Consider the following 20,084-nt stretch of genomic DNA (forward strand, 5'->3'; position numbering starts at 1 on the left):
CATCGGGGACAGCTATAGAGAAGGCGAAGGACCACTCGGATTAAATCTTTTTCTACGGTAGGAGGTAGGAAGAGGTTTACCCGAGGCCGCGAAACACACACACACACGAAGACGTCCAGAACAAGAAGCCAAGAGTGTATAGCCAGCAGGCTAATCTCTTAATAAAAAGATAAGACATCCCGGAATCTCCCATAGACCTAAGGGGAGAGGAGGGATTCTACACGCGAAACTGCGACGTGAAAGAGGATGAGGACCTGTCGGAATTGACAGGGGGTGGTTGGAATGTTCTTCTTCGCACCCACTCGTGGATTTATCCGGGGGTGGATGCCTAGAGGGACGGGCTCGTCTCAAGGGAAATGTGTGTGTGTGTGTTCATTTAATTTTGAATCAACATACAATAAGACTGGTCATAAACACAATCGAGTGCAACCAAGCAAGTGTAAGTTAATATTGGAAATTAGTGATAAGGTTTTACTGTTGAGTATCGTTTAAATCAGAACTGTGGTAAGTACCAAAGCTCTTAACTAGATTTATGAACAAATGAAATGTTGTACAGGGTGTTTTCTAATTAGATAAAAAAAGTGGGCATATTTTTAAACTAATTTGTCGCGATTATTCGTTTTGAAAATAAGTACAGAATATTTGAAAATTCAAAATTGATTTTCTATTCGTTCAAAATTCGTTAGCACAAAAGGCATACTTCAGATTAGGGTTGTACCCGATGAGTGAAAACGACGGATTACTGGAAAATGATAATAAAAATACACAAAAAGTACAAAAGAAGTCGAGTTTTATTATTAAGTTATAAGTAAAAAGTACATATTACAGACAAAGAGAGTTTAATTATCTCTTTTTAAAAATAACGTTCTAAAAATTCTGTTAAGGTGGACTATTCTATTGGATTAAAGATATTGTCAATTTTCTTTTCCTTCTTGGCTTGAAACGACACTTTTAACACATTTTCTTGTAGCCTCTTTAAAACAAGAATATTATTAGCGGAATCATCGTTCTCTTCTTCTGCCCACTCTATGGTCGTAGCAAAGGCATCCATTGCAGCATCATGGCTAACTAAATGAACGGCAGATGCTTCATATCGATGATCACCATCTTCTCCTTCTCCCCTTTTCAACACATCTTTGATTATTTCGCTGTCTGTCCTAAACTGACCGTTTTCTTGTTCCTCGCCGGATATCCAAATCATCCAAACTTTCGCTTTCATCAATAAGTTTTTAGGCGATCGTTTTTCTTAGTTCTATCAGCTCACAATTAACATTTTTCTCGGGTTCTTTAGCAGCAATAGAAACTTCCTCTTCTACATCTTGAGCATCATTTTTGTTCTATATTTCCTTTTTTTATTGCTCTAACAGTGTCATATTCAGTCATAGAGCCAAGTTGCTCTATGAACAAACAAGAACTTTTTCGGGTAGATTTTCCCAAACGTTCGCAAGTGAAAAAACGAATTCAGAGCACTATCTTCCTTTGACGAAACTTTGTACAGCAAAGCTTTTTGAATTGAATTTTTACTGCTTGGATGATATGCTAATCTATTGGTCGTAAAAGAAGAGTTACTTTACTTGTATTCCCGAACATTTCAACTCGAATTCTTCTGGGTGACCGGGGCAGTTATCCAAAATAAGCAGGGAAATTTCATTTTCTTAAGAATCTTTTTCTACTGATGGCACGAATATTCCATAACTTTGGTTTGGTTATTATTTTTTAATGGCGTGGGTTTTTCGCCTTTCCAATCACCAGTAGATTCAATTTATGTGTGCCACTTTCATTCGATCATGACATTTTAGTCAGGAGCTAGGTCTAGTTCTTTGACGATCTTCTTAAACTTATTTTTATATGGGTCGGCCGCTGCGGCATCACAAGATAGTTTTACGGCCCTTATACTTAGCAGACGAATTCTATAACGCTTTGGGAATTTTCAAGCCATCCTTAACTGGCTTTAAAATCATCTTTCCCCAATCTTTTACCGAAGAAGAAGAAGGCTTCTTTGAGAACTTCTCCTGAGATCGGTGTTTGCCTGTTCCGGTCTTAGAGGAACCAGGTATACATGAGGAAACTCTCTAGTTTGCAATGTTTTTCTTAAGGTTTCTGAGTTATAAATGTTTTTGCAAATTTGTTTAATTTTGTCCCTGTTTTTTCGTGAATATCGTAGCACCGGATTACTGGAGTGACGAACCAGCATAGTGCCGGATCAGAGAGGTTCAACTGTAATATGTTATGAGACACTAAAAGACATTAAATTATAAAATTAGTTTTATGTCGCTTACAAAGTTGTACAAAAACGATTTACTTCTTTTAAAATTGTATAATTTTAATATAGCATCGACATAACCTCTTATTCGTACTTAGTTACGCAGAATATTTCGCTTATGTCACTTATGTCAAACGAAACATTTTGTACGTCATATTCTGAATTATTCAAGTGAAATTTTCTTTTTAAATAAAAATGGCTTACATCTTACCAGAGGCGAGTAATACGGTTGTGAAGAGTGCACCTAAAGTCATAAATTCGAATATTCCTTACGAAATTCCATTGAGATATAGAAATGCTTTTTATCTCGCAAACGCTTCATTATACGACACTGTCAATTGGTATATTCATCGAGCTTACGAAATATTTTTCCCGAATTTAAAAAGGAATCAACAGGAAATTCAATCTGAGAAAACAAAGAAAGAATGCGAAGAAACTGTGGTCGGTATGATAGGGATCTTAGAACAATGTAACTCCATCATAGACGTAAGGTGTCCGGTTAAGAGAAGAGATGGAAAATTTGAAATTGTCAGAGGTTTCAGAGCTCAACATGGAATGAGTAGCGGATATAGAACTACACTTGGAGGTAAGTTGTAGTGATAACTTTTACCAAAAGCTTAATCGAATTTATCGTAACCCTGTGTTATTGGCCTTAGACTATTGTTGCTTTTCAAGTATACAATTTGAGCACTCAATCGAGCACATATGTGCGCATTGCTTCAAACGGATGTTCCAAATTGTCTTAATATCTGCTGCGATCGGCCTCAACCATCCAATCCAACTCCATTGTTAATAAATCGCTACAATGTCCCGTTCACACACAATGATAAATTGATCGTTACGATAAATTGCTACAACTTGTCATAGCGTGTAAAGCCCCCTTTACATTAGGTTTTTAAACTTAAATCGCAACCGGCCTATCAAACAATATTCTCTTAGGTAGGCATCAATTTTTAAAAATCGTATCGATATATTGGAAACGTGTGAAGCTTGGTTTGTGTAGCCAAAATTAAAAATTAAACATCAAAGTAACAAATTAAATTACTAGTTGAACGACAATGGAATGGTACTTGTACTTCATGCAGAAATTTAACAGTAAATTTAAATTAAACTAAGAGTTCGCCAACTTTTAACTTCTTATAGTTTAATTCCTCAATTTTGTGAGGTTATGAGCACAGAACAGGTCAGTTTTTATTGGTAGTATTGTTTTGTTTACAACATCTTTGGTTATAAAAATATTATTCGCAGCAACGCTGAAAGTCAGAAATGTCCTTTAGACGATGGAAAACTGCTAGACAGTGTCTGGAGCTTTCCATATTTGGATGACAAAAAGGGAAAATTTCTTTATACCTGATTATCCTAAATTTACTGCATAAACCAAAGAATTGCCACAAAGAAATTTTAGTTTGATGTTAATTGAGTTTTAATTTTGTCTGCACAAAACAAGCTTAACAGTTGCAGGCATTTATCGCTATTCTTTCACTCATACAGAATCATATTTAGCATTAAACGAAACTAAACTTAGCAGCTCAACAAGGTCTCCTCCTAAACTTTAACTACAAAATTGATCCAACTTTTGGCTATTTGTATGGAATGTCTATAAAATGTAGTGGTTTGTCGTTGTATCAAATAGCAGAATTTCCACAATATCGGTAAATATCGGTATCGGTATCGGTAAATATAGAAATTATGAAGCATAATATTTTTGCCGAAATTTAATTTAAAAACTTCATAAAAACACCTATTCTCTTTGTATTAAAAAAATATATATAATAAGTATACGAGGATTGTCTGAAAAGTTTCAAACCACAACCTGAAGATGTGAGCGTTACAATATAAGTTGTATATTTGCTCATGCGTTAAGAGATCTTCAATAAAATTTCAGCTATTTTAGTCGTAGTGAAGATTTTTCTGAAACTGGACAAAATTGAGTATCAAATATTAGTTTCCGAAAGAGGAATTAGACACTTTGTAAGGAGACTCTACACCATCATTTACCACCGTAAAATTTTTGACAGCTGATACTGGACAATCGTCTGATTTGTCATATACTGACTGAAAAATTATCCAAGCATAAACTATCTGAGCTTTGGATCCCTCGCTTGCTTACTTTGCACCATAAGTGCAATTGAATTATTATTATTGACGCGGTCTAAGCAAAACGAGGATTTTTTGAGTTGATCAATATCTGTAGATGAAACCTGGATCCACTAATACACTCCTGATTAAAAAAACAATGAAGACAGTGGCGATCATGATCTGAAAAAGAAACAGACGGTTACATCTTCTGGAAAAGTGATAGCGATCGTTTTTTGTGATATTTATGGAAGTTATGCATAATTGCTTCAAAAGGAAAAAGGGGAAATTTCAAAATTCAAAAAAAAAAAAGAAAATGCTATTCACACTTCGGTAATCGCTGTGGCTAAAATCAAGAATTGCCCTTCGAATTGTTTGACTAATAACTGTATTCATCCTATCTGGTCCCTAGCGACTGTTTCCTTTTCCATAACCTTAAAGTTTCAATTGCCGAAGAGAGATTTTTATCAGTGAACGCCCATTTTGAAGAGAGAGTTGGCAAATATTATTTGTAAAGGTTAAAAAGGTTAGAGCATCATTGTGCTGAAAAAGAAAATATATTGTGTCTTTGTTATATTAGAAAATTTCCAGACATATCCCCGTATTTACTAAATTAAGAAAGTCAGCGTCTTCTTTTAAATCAAAACTACTGTCATTTTTTTTCTTTTAAGATAAATAATTCAACTTAGATTTCCATGATGTTATCAATTTCCTACATTTTCTCTTCTATTTCATCTATTACATATGATATTTTTGTGGTGACTCTTTGTACTGACTTTCAAAATAAGTTTTTGCAGATTTCAAACTTGAAAAGTGTATTTTTGGAAGCAGCTCAATTTTTTATTTCTTTCCAAACTAGCTCAATCGTATTTAAGTCAATGGAAGACAGAATCCTTACAACTTTTCTTTCCCTTTTTTCCATTTTGTCTATAAAATTTTTATTCTATTTATGTGGAGCACTGTTGTCCACTATCCAGAGCGATTCACAAATATTTTAGGTACCTACTATTTTAGATCAAATACTGATATTGTTGACTATTCTAAGACAGAGCCAACTGTCCCAAACAACATATGTATATACATTTTTTTTTCGAATTAAAACTAGTTGCTTTAACAATAAACAATTTGTTCTAATCAGGGTTTAGAATAGGAGAAGAAATAACTAGAGATCATATGAAAGGATTGTCATGTTTAGCCACTTTCCGAAACGCTTGCATGGGAATTGGTATGTCAGGTGCTCACGGTGGCTTAAAAATAAATCCGAATGATTATACAGAAGACGAACTTCGATATATTATAGAAGAATATGCTAACGCATTAATTGATAAGGGCTATTGTGAGTATCAACTTTTGTTTGAATAATTTTAAGTCATAAGTACATTAAATATATAATATATTGTTTTTGGGATTCCGATAAAGCTATAATATTAGACGCGAAGCAAAAATTATTAAAACTTGTTGGTTTTTTAGTTTTCCCTGTTATCAACGTCAACTTATGCAATATAGTCGCATCTGTACATGGGAGAAAAGGTGGTTTTTTTATGTTCTCATTTAAAGAGTACTTTTCCAATCGCTGGCTACGTTTGGTCTTTTCGGGTAATAAATTCCAGAACAATCCAGTTTGACCAACTAATTCGGACTAAGAATTCATAATTTATTGTTAGGAAGCGTATGCTGAATATTTTTCATTATTTTGTTAGCACACTGTGTAATTTTTATTATTCTAAACATATTTTGAAACGTTTCCTTGTTTTTTTAACTTTGTGATGTTGTTTCTGTGCGCATAGAATAGTTTCAAGGCTTCAAAGTCGTTTTGCTGACAAATAGAGGGCGCTGCCATTATCAAATCCATATGACGTTTATGAAGTAACAACTTTCAAAAGATTATGTGTAAAATTTTATAACATTTCGAATAGTCAGAAAAAAGTGACAGTTATTTAAATGAAGCTAATTTTGTTATTTTCGAAGCAATAGATTCAAAACAATTTAGTGTGTTAATTTATCATTACTTTTTGATGAAAAAAATACTGTACAAGCTCAGCAATGACTTTAAAACTTATCCGGACTCTGCTCCATCGAACAGAACCATTTGTTATTGGTTTGCTGAATATAAACGTGGTGGTACAGCCACCGATGATGGTGAACGTTCCGGTCGTCCAATTGATATGTTTACTCCAGAAAACATAAAAAAAGTCCACATATTGGTTATATGTAATCGAAAATTGAAATTACGTGACATAGCTGAGGCAGTGTGTTTTCAATTATGCATGAACATTTGACCTTGAGAAAGCTTTTTTCAAAGTGGGTACGCGTTTACTCACAGTCGATCAAAAACAAAAGTGTGTTGATAATTCAGAGCAGCGTTTGGCTATGTTTAGATGTAATAAATCAGATTTTTTGCATCGATTTGTGACAATGAATAAAACATGGATCAATCACTTCACTCCGGAATCAAAACGATCATCATCTGAGTGGACTGGGGCCGGTGAACCAAAATAATGTACCGATTCAGAAGTTGATGGCAACGATGGTTGAATTGAATTGAATTATTCCTCATCCATCGTATAATACAGATCTTGTGACTACTGGCTATTTGCTGATCTCATAAAAAATGCTCGCCGGTAAGAAATTCAGCTCAAATGGAGAAGCAATTACTGAAACTGAAGCCTATTTTGAGGCAAAAGACAAATCTCTCTACAAGCACGGCATCGAGAAGTTGAATGATTGTATTGCCTTTGAAGAAGATAACATTGATTATTAAAATCGTTTTTTGCTAAAAAAAAAATGTGTTTTTCATACTCAGTCATACGATTTATTAAGTGATGTGTCATCTTATGGATTTAGAGGCAGAGAGTCTGGAAATTAGTATCAGATAAAAATAGCCTTTGTGAACAAAATACCTAGACAGGTTTAGTTGTAGTGGCTCAGAATTGAGTATCCATGCAGTGGACTTTCAAAATATTGCAAATATTAAAAAATTATTTCACCAATTGCTCCATTTACCGGGGTGCTGCTTAATAAACTATATTTTCTTCACGGTTCAAGGATCAAAGCTAACTGGTTTTAAAATTAGTATTGGAATGGCCTATAAGCGGCGGACTCAATCGGAATGAGAGGCGTCTAAGTACTTTTAGAATAGGCCGAAACCAGGGATTTCCACGTTATTGAGGCTCTATTGTACAATATTTGTTTGTGAACATAATTCTCACTATAACCACAAATCATTGGATAATCTTTAAATGAATATAGAATTCAATGTTTTCAAATTTTATTTATCCATAAAAAATTAGCATACAACTATACGGGTATATTAGAGATAACCTTATTGTGATTGCTTTAAATTATATAATTTGATTTGTCAGCTATAGTATTGTGCGAATAACAGAAATTACAAGTTTTTCCTTATATTGCCTATTGTGTCAATATAGTAATAGTAGTACTCTATTCAGGTAATGGTCACGATGTTTTCCAGCCAGATATTAGTTCATCTTCAAGAGAAATGACATGGATATCGAGAGCTTTGTCAAAATATGGCGGTTAGTACAGTAAAATTTATTTTTCAATATTTCACGTACCTAAGTCTTTCTAGCATTTCTATTCTGCGCTCTCTCCATTGATCCCCCTTTTTATCGCCTTTTCTTTCCTAAATATCTAAATGAACAAGCAATTTTCATGTCTAAATATACCATTCAAACCTACCCGTAGGACCTATATCAGGGCCATTAGAAATCAAAAGAAAGATCTCTAACTTACGAGGATGCATTGGTATCTAGTTAGCCTCGACGAGTTCCATACATAAACAAAATATTGCGTTACCATAGCAACGAACAATAACTTAGAAGTGTCAGTGTTAAGTTTGACGTCAAAAAAGTAAACCAGAGTTACGCAATAAATTAAAAGGAAAAAGATGTCCACCGAAATTGTGAAAATAGAAAAATTGTATTTAAAAGCAGATTTACGAAGATATGCTTAATACCCTTGTGATCAATGTCCTTTGTATGCGACCGTACAAAATTGGACTGCAAGCTTCAAAAAAGGTAAATTTTCCATTGAAGATGATGACCGATCGGGAAGGCGGCCAGTTTCTATGTCAGTCCCCGAAAATATCGATGCAGTTCATGACAATTTTATCAGACCGTCGAATTGGGCTAAAACGGATATTTGAAGCACTGAAAATTCCATACGAACGCGGTCATAATATAGTTCACGTCAATTTGGACATGAGAAAAATTGCTGCAAAATGGATCCCCAAATGTTTGAATGTTGACCAAAAGCGTGCAATGGTAGAAGCATCGCTTTCGATCTGTTCTCGATTTGAAAACGATGTAGACTTCTTAAACCGAATTGTTACTGTGGATGAGACTTGGGTACATTTCTACGATCCATAAATAAACCAACAATCGATGGAATGGCGGCACTCTGGTTCTCCAAGGCCTAAGAAGTTTTTTGTCCAAAAATCTGCTGGAAAAGTTCTTGCCTCAGTTTTTTTGAATTGCCATGGAGTAATAATGATTGATTTTTTGGATAACGGTAAAACAATAACTGGAGATTACTTTTTGACATTACTGACCACTCTACGGGAAAGAATTAAAGAGAAAAGACGCGGAAAGCTATCCAAAAGTGTTTTGTTTTTGCAGGACAACACCCCTACACACAAATCTCATGTTGACATGCAAAAAATTCGTGATTTAGGGTTTGAATTACTGGAACACCCTCCTTATTCACCAGATTTGGCTCCGTCCCACTATCATCTCTTTCCTCAACTGAAACAATCTTAAAAGGACTCTAATTTTCTTCCAACGAGGAGGTCTGGTTTGCAGAGCAAGAAGAAACATTTTTTTGAAAGGTCCAGAGATGTTGCAGGTTCGCTGTAATAAATGTATACAATTAGGAGGAGAATATATTGATTAATAAAATATTTTGACATTGAAATTTTGTTTGGTTCTATAGTAGGCTAAGAATTTTTCAATATATTCTCGTATTATTGTGTATTATGTATTTAATTTTAGAATCGTCTCAATTAGCGGTTTGCGGCAAATGGGTAGAAGCCGGGGGAATTGAAGGATATCGATACGCATCCTCGCAAGGAGCTTTTTCGGCACTCAATAATATATTGAACAATGAAGATCTCATGAAAAAATGTGACTTGAAACCAGGTTTAACTGATAAAACTTTCATAATACAAGTAAGCTATTTATTCTTGGTTTTCATTTTGTATATTTATAATGAAAATGCGTTACAGAGTTGAATATTTAGATATATTTCCTGTTGTAATAGGTTTTGATTTTACTTTTTTTAAATTCATTTTGATATAGGAATACGATTCCTTACGGGGCCTAGTTGCTGTGGTATAGGGTGTTCAAAATTTTAAATCAAAATAAAAAATTTGCCATGAATCAAGAACGCTTCAAATTTTTTTTTCAAATTTGGTGTCCAATATGCTCCTTAATAAAATTTGGAAAAATTTAACCAGTGGCGCGATGTCAGAAAATTACCAAAATTACAAACAATATTTTGAGTACTTTCGGTAGTTTAAAGGTTTTTTTATCGGCGCGACTCTAGAAGAAACGAAAAACAGGAAATTCAAACTAGCAAAATGAATTTGTGTCTTTTTGGTGTCTTTTGGTGTCTTTCCAGCGGATGCTGGAAATTTAATCGCTAGCACATCTTTTTTTTCGTATTTGCCGTTGATTATCATAAATTCGTCGTTATAGTTTTTGAAGAGCACAATTTCGGTAAGTTTCGGATGAGCTAAAATAATGAAATAACTTCCAGGTGCCAGATAGCATCCCAGATGGTTTCAAATAGCTTAGAAAGTTTATTATGGACATTAGACTGGGCCGAAAAACGACTATTTTTTTTTCTAACGATATTGTGAAAATATCATTCATGGTGATAAAAGAAATTATCGTGAAAGTTTGAGTTCTTACTAATCATTATTCAAAACTCGTCATTTATTGATCTGAAAAATTTTAGCGATGCGTATTCTTACAGGAAATTAAGTTTTCTTAGTAAATTGATGTAAATAAGCCGTTTCCTTGTAATCATGTCTGATATATTTTTTTAATTGTGCCTTTCGATTTTGACGTTGTCGATACAATGTTACATAAATGGCTGCAATGCAAATTCGTCGCTTGAGAATCATATTTTTTAATAATTTGTTTCCATAATTTTGATGGATTCTACAGTCGAGATACGGGAATGTGTTTAGAACGCTGTTGAATGAGTCACAAGTAGGGAGCCTTTGAACAATCTCCAACTCGTAATGTTTCAATGTTCTCTGATCTGGATCTATAAAACCTTTATGTGGTCTATTATTTTTTCTTGATGTTGTGTTCAGTACTACAATCAACTGTATCTAATTTCATCGAAATATTTATTTTATGCGTTTATTAATATATAGATTCGATTCACCTTTTAACACTAAGAGTACATTCGTAGCATAACAGAATAAATATTCTTCACTTGTTTGTGTTTAGTCCATCCAAGATTTTATCAAAAATTGTAGTTTTCTATCAACATCATCTTCAAAAAACTTCTAAGGGATTAAATTAGATGAATTAGAGCGTAAGGTCGTGAATTCTTCGCTAACATTTTGACCTATTCATCTATGGTGTACCCCGAACTGTTTACCAGCAACGACTTTGTAAAGTAAGCTACCTGTCTGGGGGCTACGCGGCTTACCTTTTCTGGCTTGAATGTGAGTACCGTAGACTTTTTTATGGATTGTCTCGCATTCTGACAGGATAAATATCTTTGTATTGTGGTAGTTACGTTCTGCGTTCTGAGCCCATTGGGATAGCGAGCTTGGTTCCTAGGCAGTATGTTCCATTTTCCGTTTTCGAGCTGTCAGTGAAGAATACTGATGAGCCTCGTGAGAGCGCACTTTAGTTTTCGGTAAAGCATAGTTGCGAAGACATAGTATCCGTGACCATATCTCACATTCCTTTACAATTCTAAGATGTCCGGTCAGGTCGCCTGGCTTCATGTTCTGTTCCTTATATGCGTTTATTGCCCACTTTATTGCTTCACTTTCTATGAGGGTCTTCAAAGAGGGCAAGCCTAAAATGACTTGTAGTGCTGCCGTGGGGCATAACCATGTCGTGCCTGTTTTGCATCTATCTAGCACAATAGATTTAAATATCCAATTCATCATTTTGGGTTTCAAGCCCCATGTACCCCCGACCATTCTGAAGCAGTTCTATAAAGCACTAGGTTGTTAGACGTGTCGGTCTATTAAAGTGTCGGATTAGTGAAATTCTTGTGTTCTCCATGAAGGCTTCCGTTGAACAATATTGGCCCTATTACTTGATTTCCTACAATTTCTATCCAAACCCTCCAGTGTGGATTTTTATTCACACAAGGGTACATTCGTCGCAAAACAAAACTTTCTTTACTTGTTTGTGTCTAGTTCATCCAAGATTTCATTAAAAAATGTCGTTTTCCATCAGCATCATCTTCCAGTAACGCCTGACGGATAGTAAGGTTGCATTTTATGTGCTTTAAAATACGTGCTACTGACGATTTACACTCCAACATCATTAGACATTTTATTTAGAAATATTAGAATGTTTTTAAATAGATCGTAGTACATTCATACCACATAAAATCCATTTTTCATTAAATATTTGCATTTATAGGGTTTGGGTAACGTAGGCAGTACCTTGGCAGAAATGTTAGTACAGAAAGGTGCCATTTGTGTTGGTGTCAAAGATCACGATGCGTATTTATACGATTCCAAAGGTATCGATTTACAGGTAAGATCCTAATTACTCAACGGAAATCACAAACCAAATTGGTGAGTGTTAATTTGTGAGAGGATGATTGATTTTAATACCTAGTGCCTCAACGCACGACGTTAAATTTACGATAGATATTCTTTTTCTTTGTTTTAACTATCGTAGAAGAGAGAATAAGTATTCGTAATTACTAAGTGTTAAGCCAAATCGTTCAAAGATTTTGGGGAACCGTAACACACTATAGAAAATGTGGGCGAGACAGGAAAAAGACTAAAAGTCAAATTGATAAAGAAACAGAAATAGTATAGGGAAATAGTTAAGTAATGAACTCGGACCTGATAGAACTTTAGTGTTTCTATTTTAACCGTTTGGAGAAGACAAAAAGGAGCTAGATTGACTGATTCAGATTATTTACAGTAGATTATTATCAATGTTTTGATGAATTATATCTAGAAAACATTATACAAGATTACGTGTGCTTCATTTATTGTAGATACTTCAATTTTTGTACACGTGTAGCCACCGTGCAAACGTGATTTGCAGCTTTGGGAAAAATTAGTTCGGCTTTTTGAAGCTACCCCAACGAGTCTATAAAGTGTTGAAGCGTGTTGTTCTTTTTTAATTGGAAATCATTCTTTAAGCAACAATCCAAAAGTTCAGAACAAGTTTACCACGTCGAAAATAATGGTTATAAGAGCTCGAAATAGTTCTACGAGTTATGGAAGTTCATTCTTTTGTAAACTGGAACGTTTGTTTGTAAAATTTTGTAGTTTTTCACTACTCTTAAGTTTTTGTATCTGAACACCAAATTTTGACTGATTGACTAATTACCTTTATTTATATTCTACTAACTCTAAATTGGTAGTCGTTGAAAGAGGAACGAGTATGACCAAGAATACGATGCTGAGACCATGATGCGCTCTGCGCATCTCTTAAGAGCCAATGAGAATTCGCTTCCAAATTGGCGCGTCGTTTTGGGAGCGAATTCCCATTAGCTGCTTCCCAGCTGGTGCGCTATAATACACCTTGTAGTCTTTAAATCATAGCTTAGACTTCCCAACCTTTTCATTGCGTATAAACATCGTGGACACCTAGAGCTAAGGAGCATAAGTATATTGATTGATTTGAAATGTGGTACTACAGGATATTGTGTAGAATCTCCTGGACTGCGAAGAAAACTACTCAGTCGATATTGGAAGAGTTAAGTATACCCACCAGACTATCATCAATAGGCATGGAGTGTTGCAATATTTTCTACACGTAGCTAAAACACAAGATGACAATATAGACAAGCTTATAGTGATAAGAGAAGTACAGGGAAAAAGAATTAGAGGTTTACATGAGGATGAATATCGAGATATATAAAAGGATAATAAAAAGGAATAGAGGCTTTCCAAAGAGGTCACGACTCTCATGACAAAGGAAACGTGAAGAAACATAGAACTATAAATTGAATAGAGAAAGCTAAAACAAAGACATAATTACAATTTTCTTAGTAGTGTGTTAATTCTGAATGTGAGTTAATATAAATTAACGAACTTAATTTGAATTTGATACCTTAAAGCGACAGCTACTTATTGGATTATAGAAGCTGCCCAATCATCGTCGATTAAAGGGCTCCGTTACCTTGGAGTAACGGATATCTTTCGATTTCAAAAATTTTTTTGCGATTGTTTTCCGATAGAATGTGACGTGATGAGATCATTTCTGCGATCGGGCTCAAACAAAGGTTAAATGAGAGGCGACATTTTGCGATAGAATGCGGCACCATCAAAACAAGTTGCGACGAATAGAAAGTGCGTTAGCGGTTGTTTTGCGATAGATTACGACGTCATCAGATCATTTTGCGACAGCGCCTTTGCAGCGTTATTTACGATAACCTTTCATAGGTTTGGTTAGGTTGGGTTAGGTGCTTTCCGTCTACATTTCAATACTGCGCTTGCGGCTTTGTTAAAATTCAAGTGACGAATATTTTTTGGGAGAATAATCTCGAGAAAATTGGTTATTTAAAGAAGTAGAGGATTGCATTTCCAGAAAGTAAAATAATGTTTGTTTTACAATTCCGTAAACACTGTCCTTTGAAACATGTTACTGGTCTTGCTTCTTCCGCTTGTTTTAAGAGGTATTTCCTCTATGAAAAATCACACTTTCATCTATTATTTTAGATTAAGAATGATATTCGTTAAGCTGTAACTAACATATCCGTAGATGTATTCTGAAATATTCAAAATTACTTTGAAGCAATCAATGTAGTGACTACTTGTTTTATTGAATTCTAAAATAAGTTTTTTTAGGCTCAATGGTTATAAACTAAGAATTATTTTTTATTGTGGTTGATTGATTATTTCACATAAATGAAATCATCATGGTATTTACTTTTATTTTAGAAATTGTACGAACATAAACAAAAAACCGGTTCAATCCAAGGTTTTGGCATGACGAAACCAGAAACTGATGATAGTATCTATAAAGAAAAAGTTGATATATTAATCTTCGCAGCCAAACATAAAAGTCTTAATTGTTACATAGCCGAAAATGTTAAAGCAAAAGTGATTTTGGAAGCTGCGGATTGTCCTGTAACTCCAACTGCGCATAAAATTTTAACCGGAAAATCTCGATTAGTAATACCGGATATATATGCTTGTTCCGGTGCGACGATCGCGTCTTATTTGGAATACCTTTCGAATCTACAACAAATGAGGAAATTAGATCAGCACATTTTACGGTAAGATTTATTTTGGTTAAAATCTAATACATCATTATACCGTACATGTAAACTTGTACTTACCAAAACTAGATCTATAACATTGTCAAATCCTTGACGTTTATGTGGTAGTACCAACATTCAAAAGACTAAATATCTAAATGAATAAAATTTCATGACATTTCGATCAAATAAGTGACAGCCATTTAAGTGAAGCTACCGTTTGTTATTTTCAAAACAATGGATTCAAAATAATTTCGTGTGTCAATTTATCATTGCTTCTTGATGTAAAGAATACTTACAAGTTCAGCAGTGGCTTCAAAAATATTGGACTGGACTCTGCTTCATCGAAAAGAGCCATTTAGTGGTTACTGCAAAAAACAATTGAACAGTCTACAAAATGGTTATATCTAATCGCAAATTCAAATGGCGTGAGATATCTGAGGCCGTAAAGATATCAAAAGGCACTGTGTTTACAATTATGCACGAACATTGGACCATGAGAAAGCTTTTTTCAAAGTAGGTGCTGCGTTTACTCACAGTCGATCAAAAACAACAATGTGTTGATAATACAGAGCAACGTTTGGCCATGTTTACACGTATCAAATCGATATGTGACAATGGATGAACCATGGATCGTTCACTCCGGAATCTAAACGATCATCATATGAGTTGACTGCAACCCGTGAACAACGTCCGAAGCGTCCAAAGACGCAACAGTCAGCTGGGAAGGTTACGGCGCTTATCGACTATTTCTAAAAGGTGAGACAATCAAAAGTGACAGCTATATAGAGTTATTGGATCGTTTGAATGCAAAAATCATACAAAAACGGCCTCAGATGTCGAAGAAAAAAAACACTGTTTCACCAAGACAATGCACCGATTCACAAGTCGACGCCATCGATGGTTAAATTGAACGAATTACACTCCGAATTGCTTCTTCATCCACCGTATGAGTTAGATATAGCCCCCAGTGACTACTAGCTATTTTCCGATCTTAAAAAAATGCTCGCTGGTGAGAAATTCAGCTCAAATGAAGAAGCAATTGCTAAAACTGAAGTTTATTTTGAGGAAAAAACAAATCCTTCTACAAAAACCGCGAACGAGAAATTAGAGAAGCGTTGGAATAATTGCATTGCTCTTGAAGAAGCTAATATTGATGAATAAAATCGATTTTTGACAATAAATTGGTTTTGGTCGAATCTCGATTTCTCTCTCAACGCTTTTTTCTTCTTTTCCATTAAAAAATTCTTTATTTTTTGCTGTTTTAGAATGCTTTTTTCTTTGGCAACGAATGTACTTTTGTAGTTTGCAAGTTTGTCGCTCTCGCCTGCAAATATTAGTCATTTTCGGTGTTTTTCAGTCAACTTTTGTAAATCTATGTGAATGAATGAGTACCAATACATGTTTAGTAATTTTTCCGAGTCTGCGTTTCAAAATGTTCCTTCGAAAACACCTAGCAAATGGTAAAAATTGAATGCCTATCATACAGTTGCTGTTTGTTTCAACAACAAGAATACTTCATTCCATGTTTGTTGGTAAGGTACATATTTGAATAAATAAAAATGTTATTTTGTTTATCATCTATTATAATATATTGAGAGCATTTTATATACTCCGACATTGGTCTAACATTTATCCATACATAGATAACAAAAAAGATTAGGATATTTTCACCCAATTTTAGAGATACATTGGAACCCAGGAGAATACATTGGGCAGCGGAAAGCTGGGCCTGGCGGTATTCTTTGATATTGAAGGATCATTCAACAATACTCCTTTTGAAGTACTCTGTCGAATAAACGAAAGATGCGGCACCTAAATATGTCGCTTTCTCAGCGACAAGTATCAGTCGAGTGCAGAGTTTTGTCTCCAACCCTATGAGTCTGGTCGTTGATGATTCAATCGTAGGCCTAACAAGACAGACTTTTATACACAGACTCATGCTGATAACTTTGTTTTTCTTTTCCCGGAAAACGGAAAACGAAAGCAACATGTCAACCTAACTGCAGAAAGACCTCTGATAGTCATAGAAGAATATTAGTCAACTTTGCGATGGGATCATTTTCGTGAAAACCATTTTTCGGCGAAAAAGGTCATAGGCATCGAATAATCGGAGTCCAAAGGTGTAATATTTATTGATTATATAGAAAAATGGAAAACGTTAACTGCCCAATGTTATGCTGAGTTTGACGAAAAACAACTGCATTTGTACCATCACGATAATGTACCTGCTCATTCATCCGCTATTGAAAAAACTTTTTTTTCCACTACCGTGTGTAAAGTACGTACTTTAGAAACACTTTCGAGTGAGTAAAACTTTACTTTACTCACTGGGCGTAAAGAGACATAGTGCGTAAAAACATATTATTAAGGTCACCGTAATGTAGTGGCTAGACTACGAGGCTCACATGCGGGAAGTCCCAGGCTCAAGTCGCGTTAATACCATTTTTTATTTTTCCACTTATGTACTAATAATGATTTATACATGCCAATGAGAAAAGTTGACAAATGTTCAAAATATTTATGAATATATAATACATTTTATAAGGAAAATTACTATTAAACTTCTGTATTTTGATATATATTCCGCTAGTAGAAAAAATATTGTATACAATTCGTGTGTAAAGGCTTTTTATTGTCTTATTTTTAGACAATCACGAGATATATATGGAATAGCGATAAAGCAATCCGAACAAGCGATGGCTGTTGGATCAGGATCCTCAATTTCTGAGTCATTTATAACGAAAGAGGCAGTGGCTGACACTATAGAATGTGTACTGAGCGATGTAGGAAAAGTAAGTAAATTACAAATACAAGATATTAAACCAAAGTCTAATAAATTGAAAATGAAATTGGACAGTTACATTATCGGTATATTCAAGCCTCCACAAGTAATATTTCACTCAATTGACAACAAAATTTCATAATAATAAGGTTTTGAAAATACCAAACATTTTTTATTGTTATTAATTTATACATCGTTGTCTGTTTTTCAACATAGTCACCTTCCAATACACATTTGAGGACTGTGCTCCATATTTTGTATGCCTAAGTAAAAGAAGCTTCCCAGCGATCGTCGCTCTTGAAGCGTTCCTTCACCTTTGGAAAGAGGTGATAGTCCCAGAGGGCTAAGGTCGACCTATACGGGAGATGGGGCAGAATAGTCCACTACAATTTACTCAAAAGCTCCTATGGCTGAAGAGCGACTTGGGGTCGAGCGTCGTCGTGAAGAATCCCTACACCCTCCGTCAGCCATTCTCTCCGACGATTCTAGATTGCTCGCCGGAGTTTGATCAATGTTTCACGATATATCAGGTTCCACGAAATCGTTGAGTATCCCCTTCTGAACTTAAAGAACAGCAGCCGACTGCGTTTGTTTGATTTTATTTGGTAGATGTGAACCAGTGATGATATTGTTGTTTTGATTCGAGGGATAAATGAAATACTCAAATTTCATCTCCCGTTTGATAGAATCCTACGACTTGTTGTCATCTATACCCTCGCATTGATGCTCCAGTCTGACTTTTAAGCAACTCTTTGTTGAAATTTCTAAACGATCACATCCGAAGCCAGCGGTCTTCTACCGTGAACATCCATGCGACCCTCAGCGGAAGCTTTGCACCATTTGCAGACCTGCTGAAAAAACATGCCCTTTTCGGCATAAACTTTAGTCAGTTGCTGATTAATTTCCACAGACAGCAACTTTCCTGAGTGGAAAAATCAGATTATTACTCGGACCTGTAGTGAATCATGGACGAGCACTAAGTTCGGCACTGTTGTCGGATTAGCTTTGCATGTTTCCTCAAAGCTGTAACTCAGTGGGAATCTTACTTTTCGCACCACTCTTGTCATTTGCTAATGATAGTATGATAGGTTCAAAAATGAATTTATGCCCACGTTTAAGCGCGTAATACAAAATCGTTATTGATATTATTGTTTACAATTACTGCATAATTATTGATAATATAGTTATTTATACTTAAGTAGGACGAATTATTAAAAAGCTAGCACATATCATGCCTTTAAAATTAACCTGTGCAAATGTTAAAAAACCAGAACCGTCCTGGTGAAACCACTACGAATATTCACCCTAGTCTGTAGGCTAGCAACCAAAATAGCTGAAACATTCACAATGGAGGAACTGGATAAGTTTCTTAAAGAAGCACCATATCATTCTTCTAACCAAAATTCTAAAAGTTGCTATGGGCAAATACATTAGTTTATTTCTAAAATTAAAAGATCCTGAACTTTATACGGTCATTCATTTCATTAATCATCGGCAACAGTTTTTGTGAATTTTGAACATCATCGCTGTGAAGACACCAGGATTGTGGAATTCAATTGCAGTTGACGAATATTACATCGACGACAACATAAATAACAAGCAAGAACGGAGAAGAGAATTTTTGATGGTAAAGAACAAGTATAATTATACAGTGCCAATTAATATTATATCGAAGACAACATAAATAACAACGGAGAAAAGAAGTTGTGGCAGTAATTAACAAGTATAACTATAGTACGACGTGTAAGTCGTGAAATAAAATCCACCTGTAACTTTAATTATTACTACTTTATAATATATGCTGTTTTTTTTCCTGACTTAGGCCACGTTTCAACGTCTTTATGGCGGTCTGTATTTTCAACAAAAAATTCCAATATAACTTTTCTTTTCAGGAAATGTTCAAATATACAACTCAACTTAAATTAGGCACAGATCTTCGTTCTTCAGCGTACATTGTGGGAATGAATAAAATATTCAACAATATTTACGAAAACAAAAAGTTTATGTGAAATAACAAAAAATGTTCCCATTTGATTCGCATATATTTATACAAAAATACATATACATTTTATCTACAGTTTTTTAATTTACCCTTATATATGTATAAATACCTAATTACTATACAAATTGCTAAATCGGAGGTATTGGATTTCATGGAAAAGGTGGTAAGTATCCTTGTGTTGGACCTTGAGGTCTCGGTTCAGGGAATGATGTACCGGGTCTACCATTAGAGTACCCATTTCTACCTTCTTGTGATGAAGCTTCGGTAGAAGCTGTACTAGGAAAACCTGTTGGATCAAAAAAAATTAATCGGATTGTTATTTTAAAAAAAAATATTTATTCCTCCATACAAAAGTATAAATGGCATCATAAAGGCAATCAACATTATACGGGGTACATTTCAAACATACAGCGAGCCTTCCCCGATATTTGGCAGCATATGTTATAAAAAAAATGGTGAACCAGATCGATTTTTATTCTAATAGGCACCCACTTTTTGAAAACTTTATTTTA

The 20,084-nt window shown here is 34.7% G+C and overlaps 2 protein-coding genes across 2 annotated transcripts in view; one reads left to right on the forward strand and one right to left on the reverse strand.

The window, feature by feature from the left end:
• Positions 1–19,643, forward strand: LOC130894481 (glutamate dehydrogenase, mitochondrial-like). The gene is made up of 8 exons (XM_057801353.1): positions 1–2,849; positions 5,478–5,675; positions 7,789–7,875; positions 9,349–9,524; positions 11,980–12,096; positions 14,466–14,803; positions 17,436–17,580; positions 19,463–19,643. The coding sequence occupies exons 1-8, from the start codon at positions 2,459–2,461 to the stop codon at positions 19,577–19,579; spliced, it is 1,569 nt and encodes a 522-aa protein (XP_057657336.1). The 5' UTR covers positions 1–2,458; the 3' UTR covers positions 19,580–19,643.
• Positions 19,594–20,084, reverse strand: part of LOC130894511 (uncharacterized) — a 16,850-nt gene continuing 16,359 nt past the window's right edge. Inside the window, exon 4 of the mRNA XM_057801392.1 lies at positions 19,594–19,858. Within this exon, the coding sequence (XP_057657375.1) occupies positions 19,722–19,858 (137 nt within the window). The 3' untranslated portion in view covers positions 19,594–19,721. The remainder of the gene's footprint in view (positions 19,859–20,084) is intronic.

The sequence above is a fragment of the Diorhabda carinulata genome, chromosome 5 (assembly GCF_026250575.1).
Source record: "Diorhabda carinulata isolate Delta chromosome 5, icDioCari1.1, whole genome shotgun sequence".
In the NCBI taxonomy this organism is placed as follows: Eukaryota; Metazoa; Arthropoda; class Insecta; order Coleoptera; family Chrysomelidae; genus Diorhabda; species Diorhabda carinulata.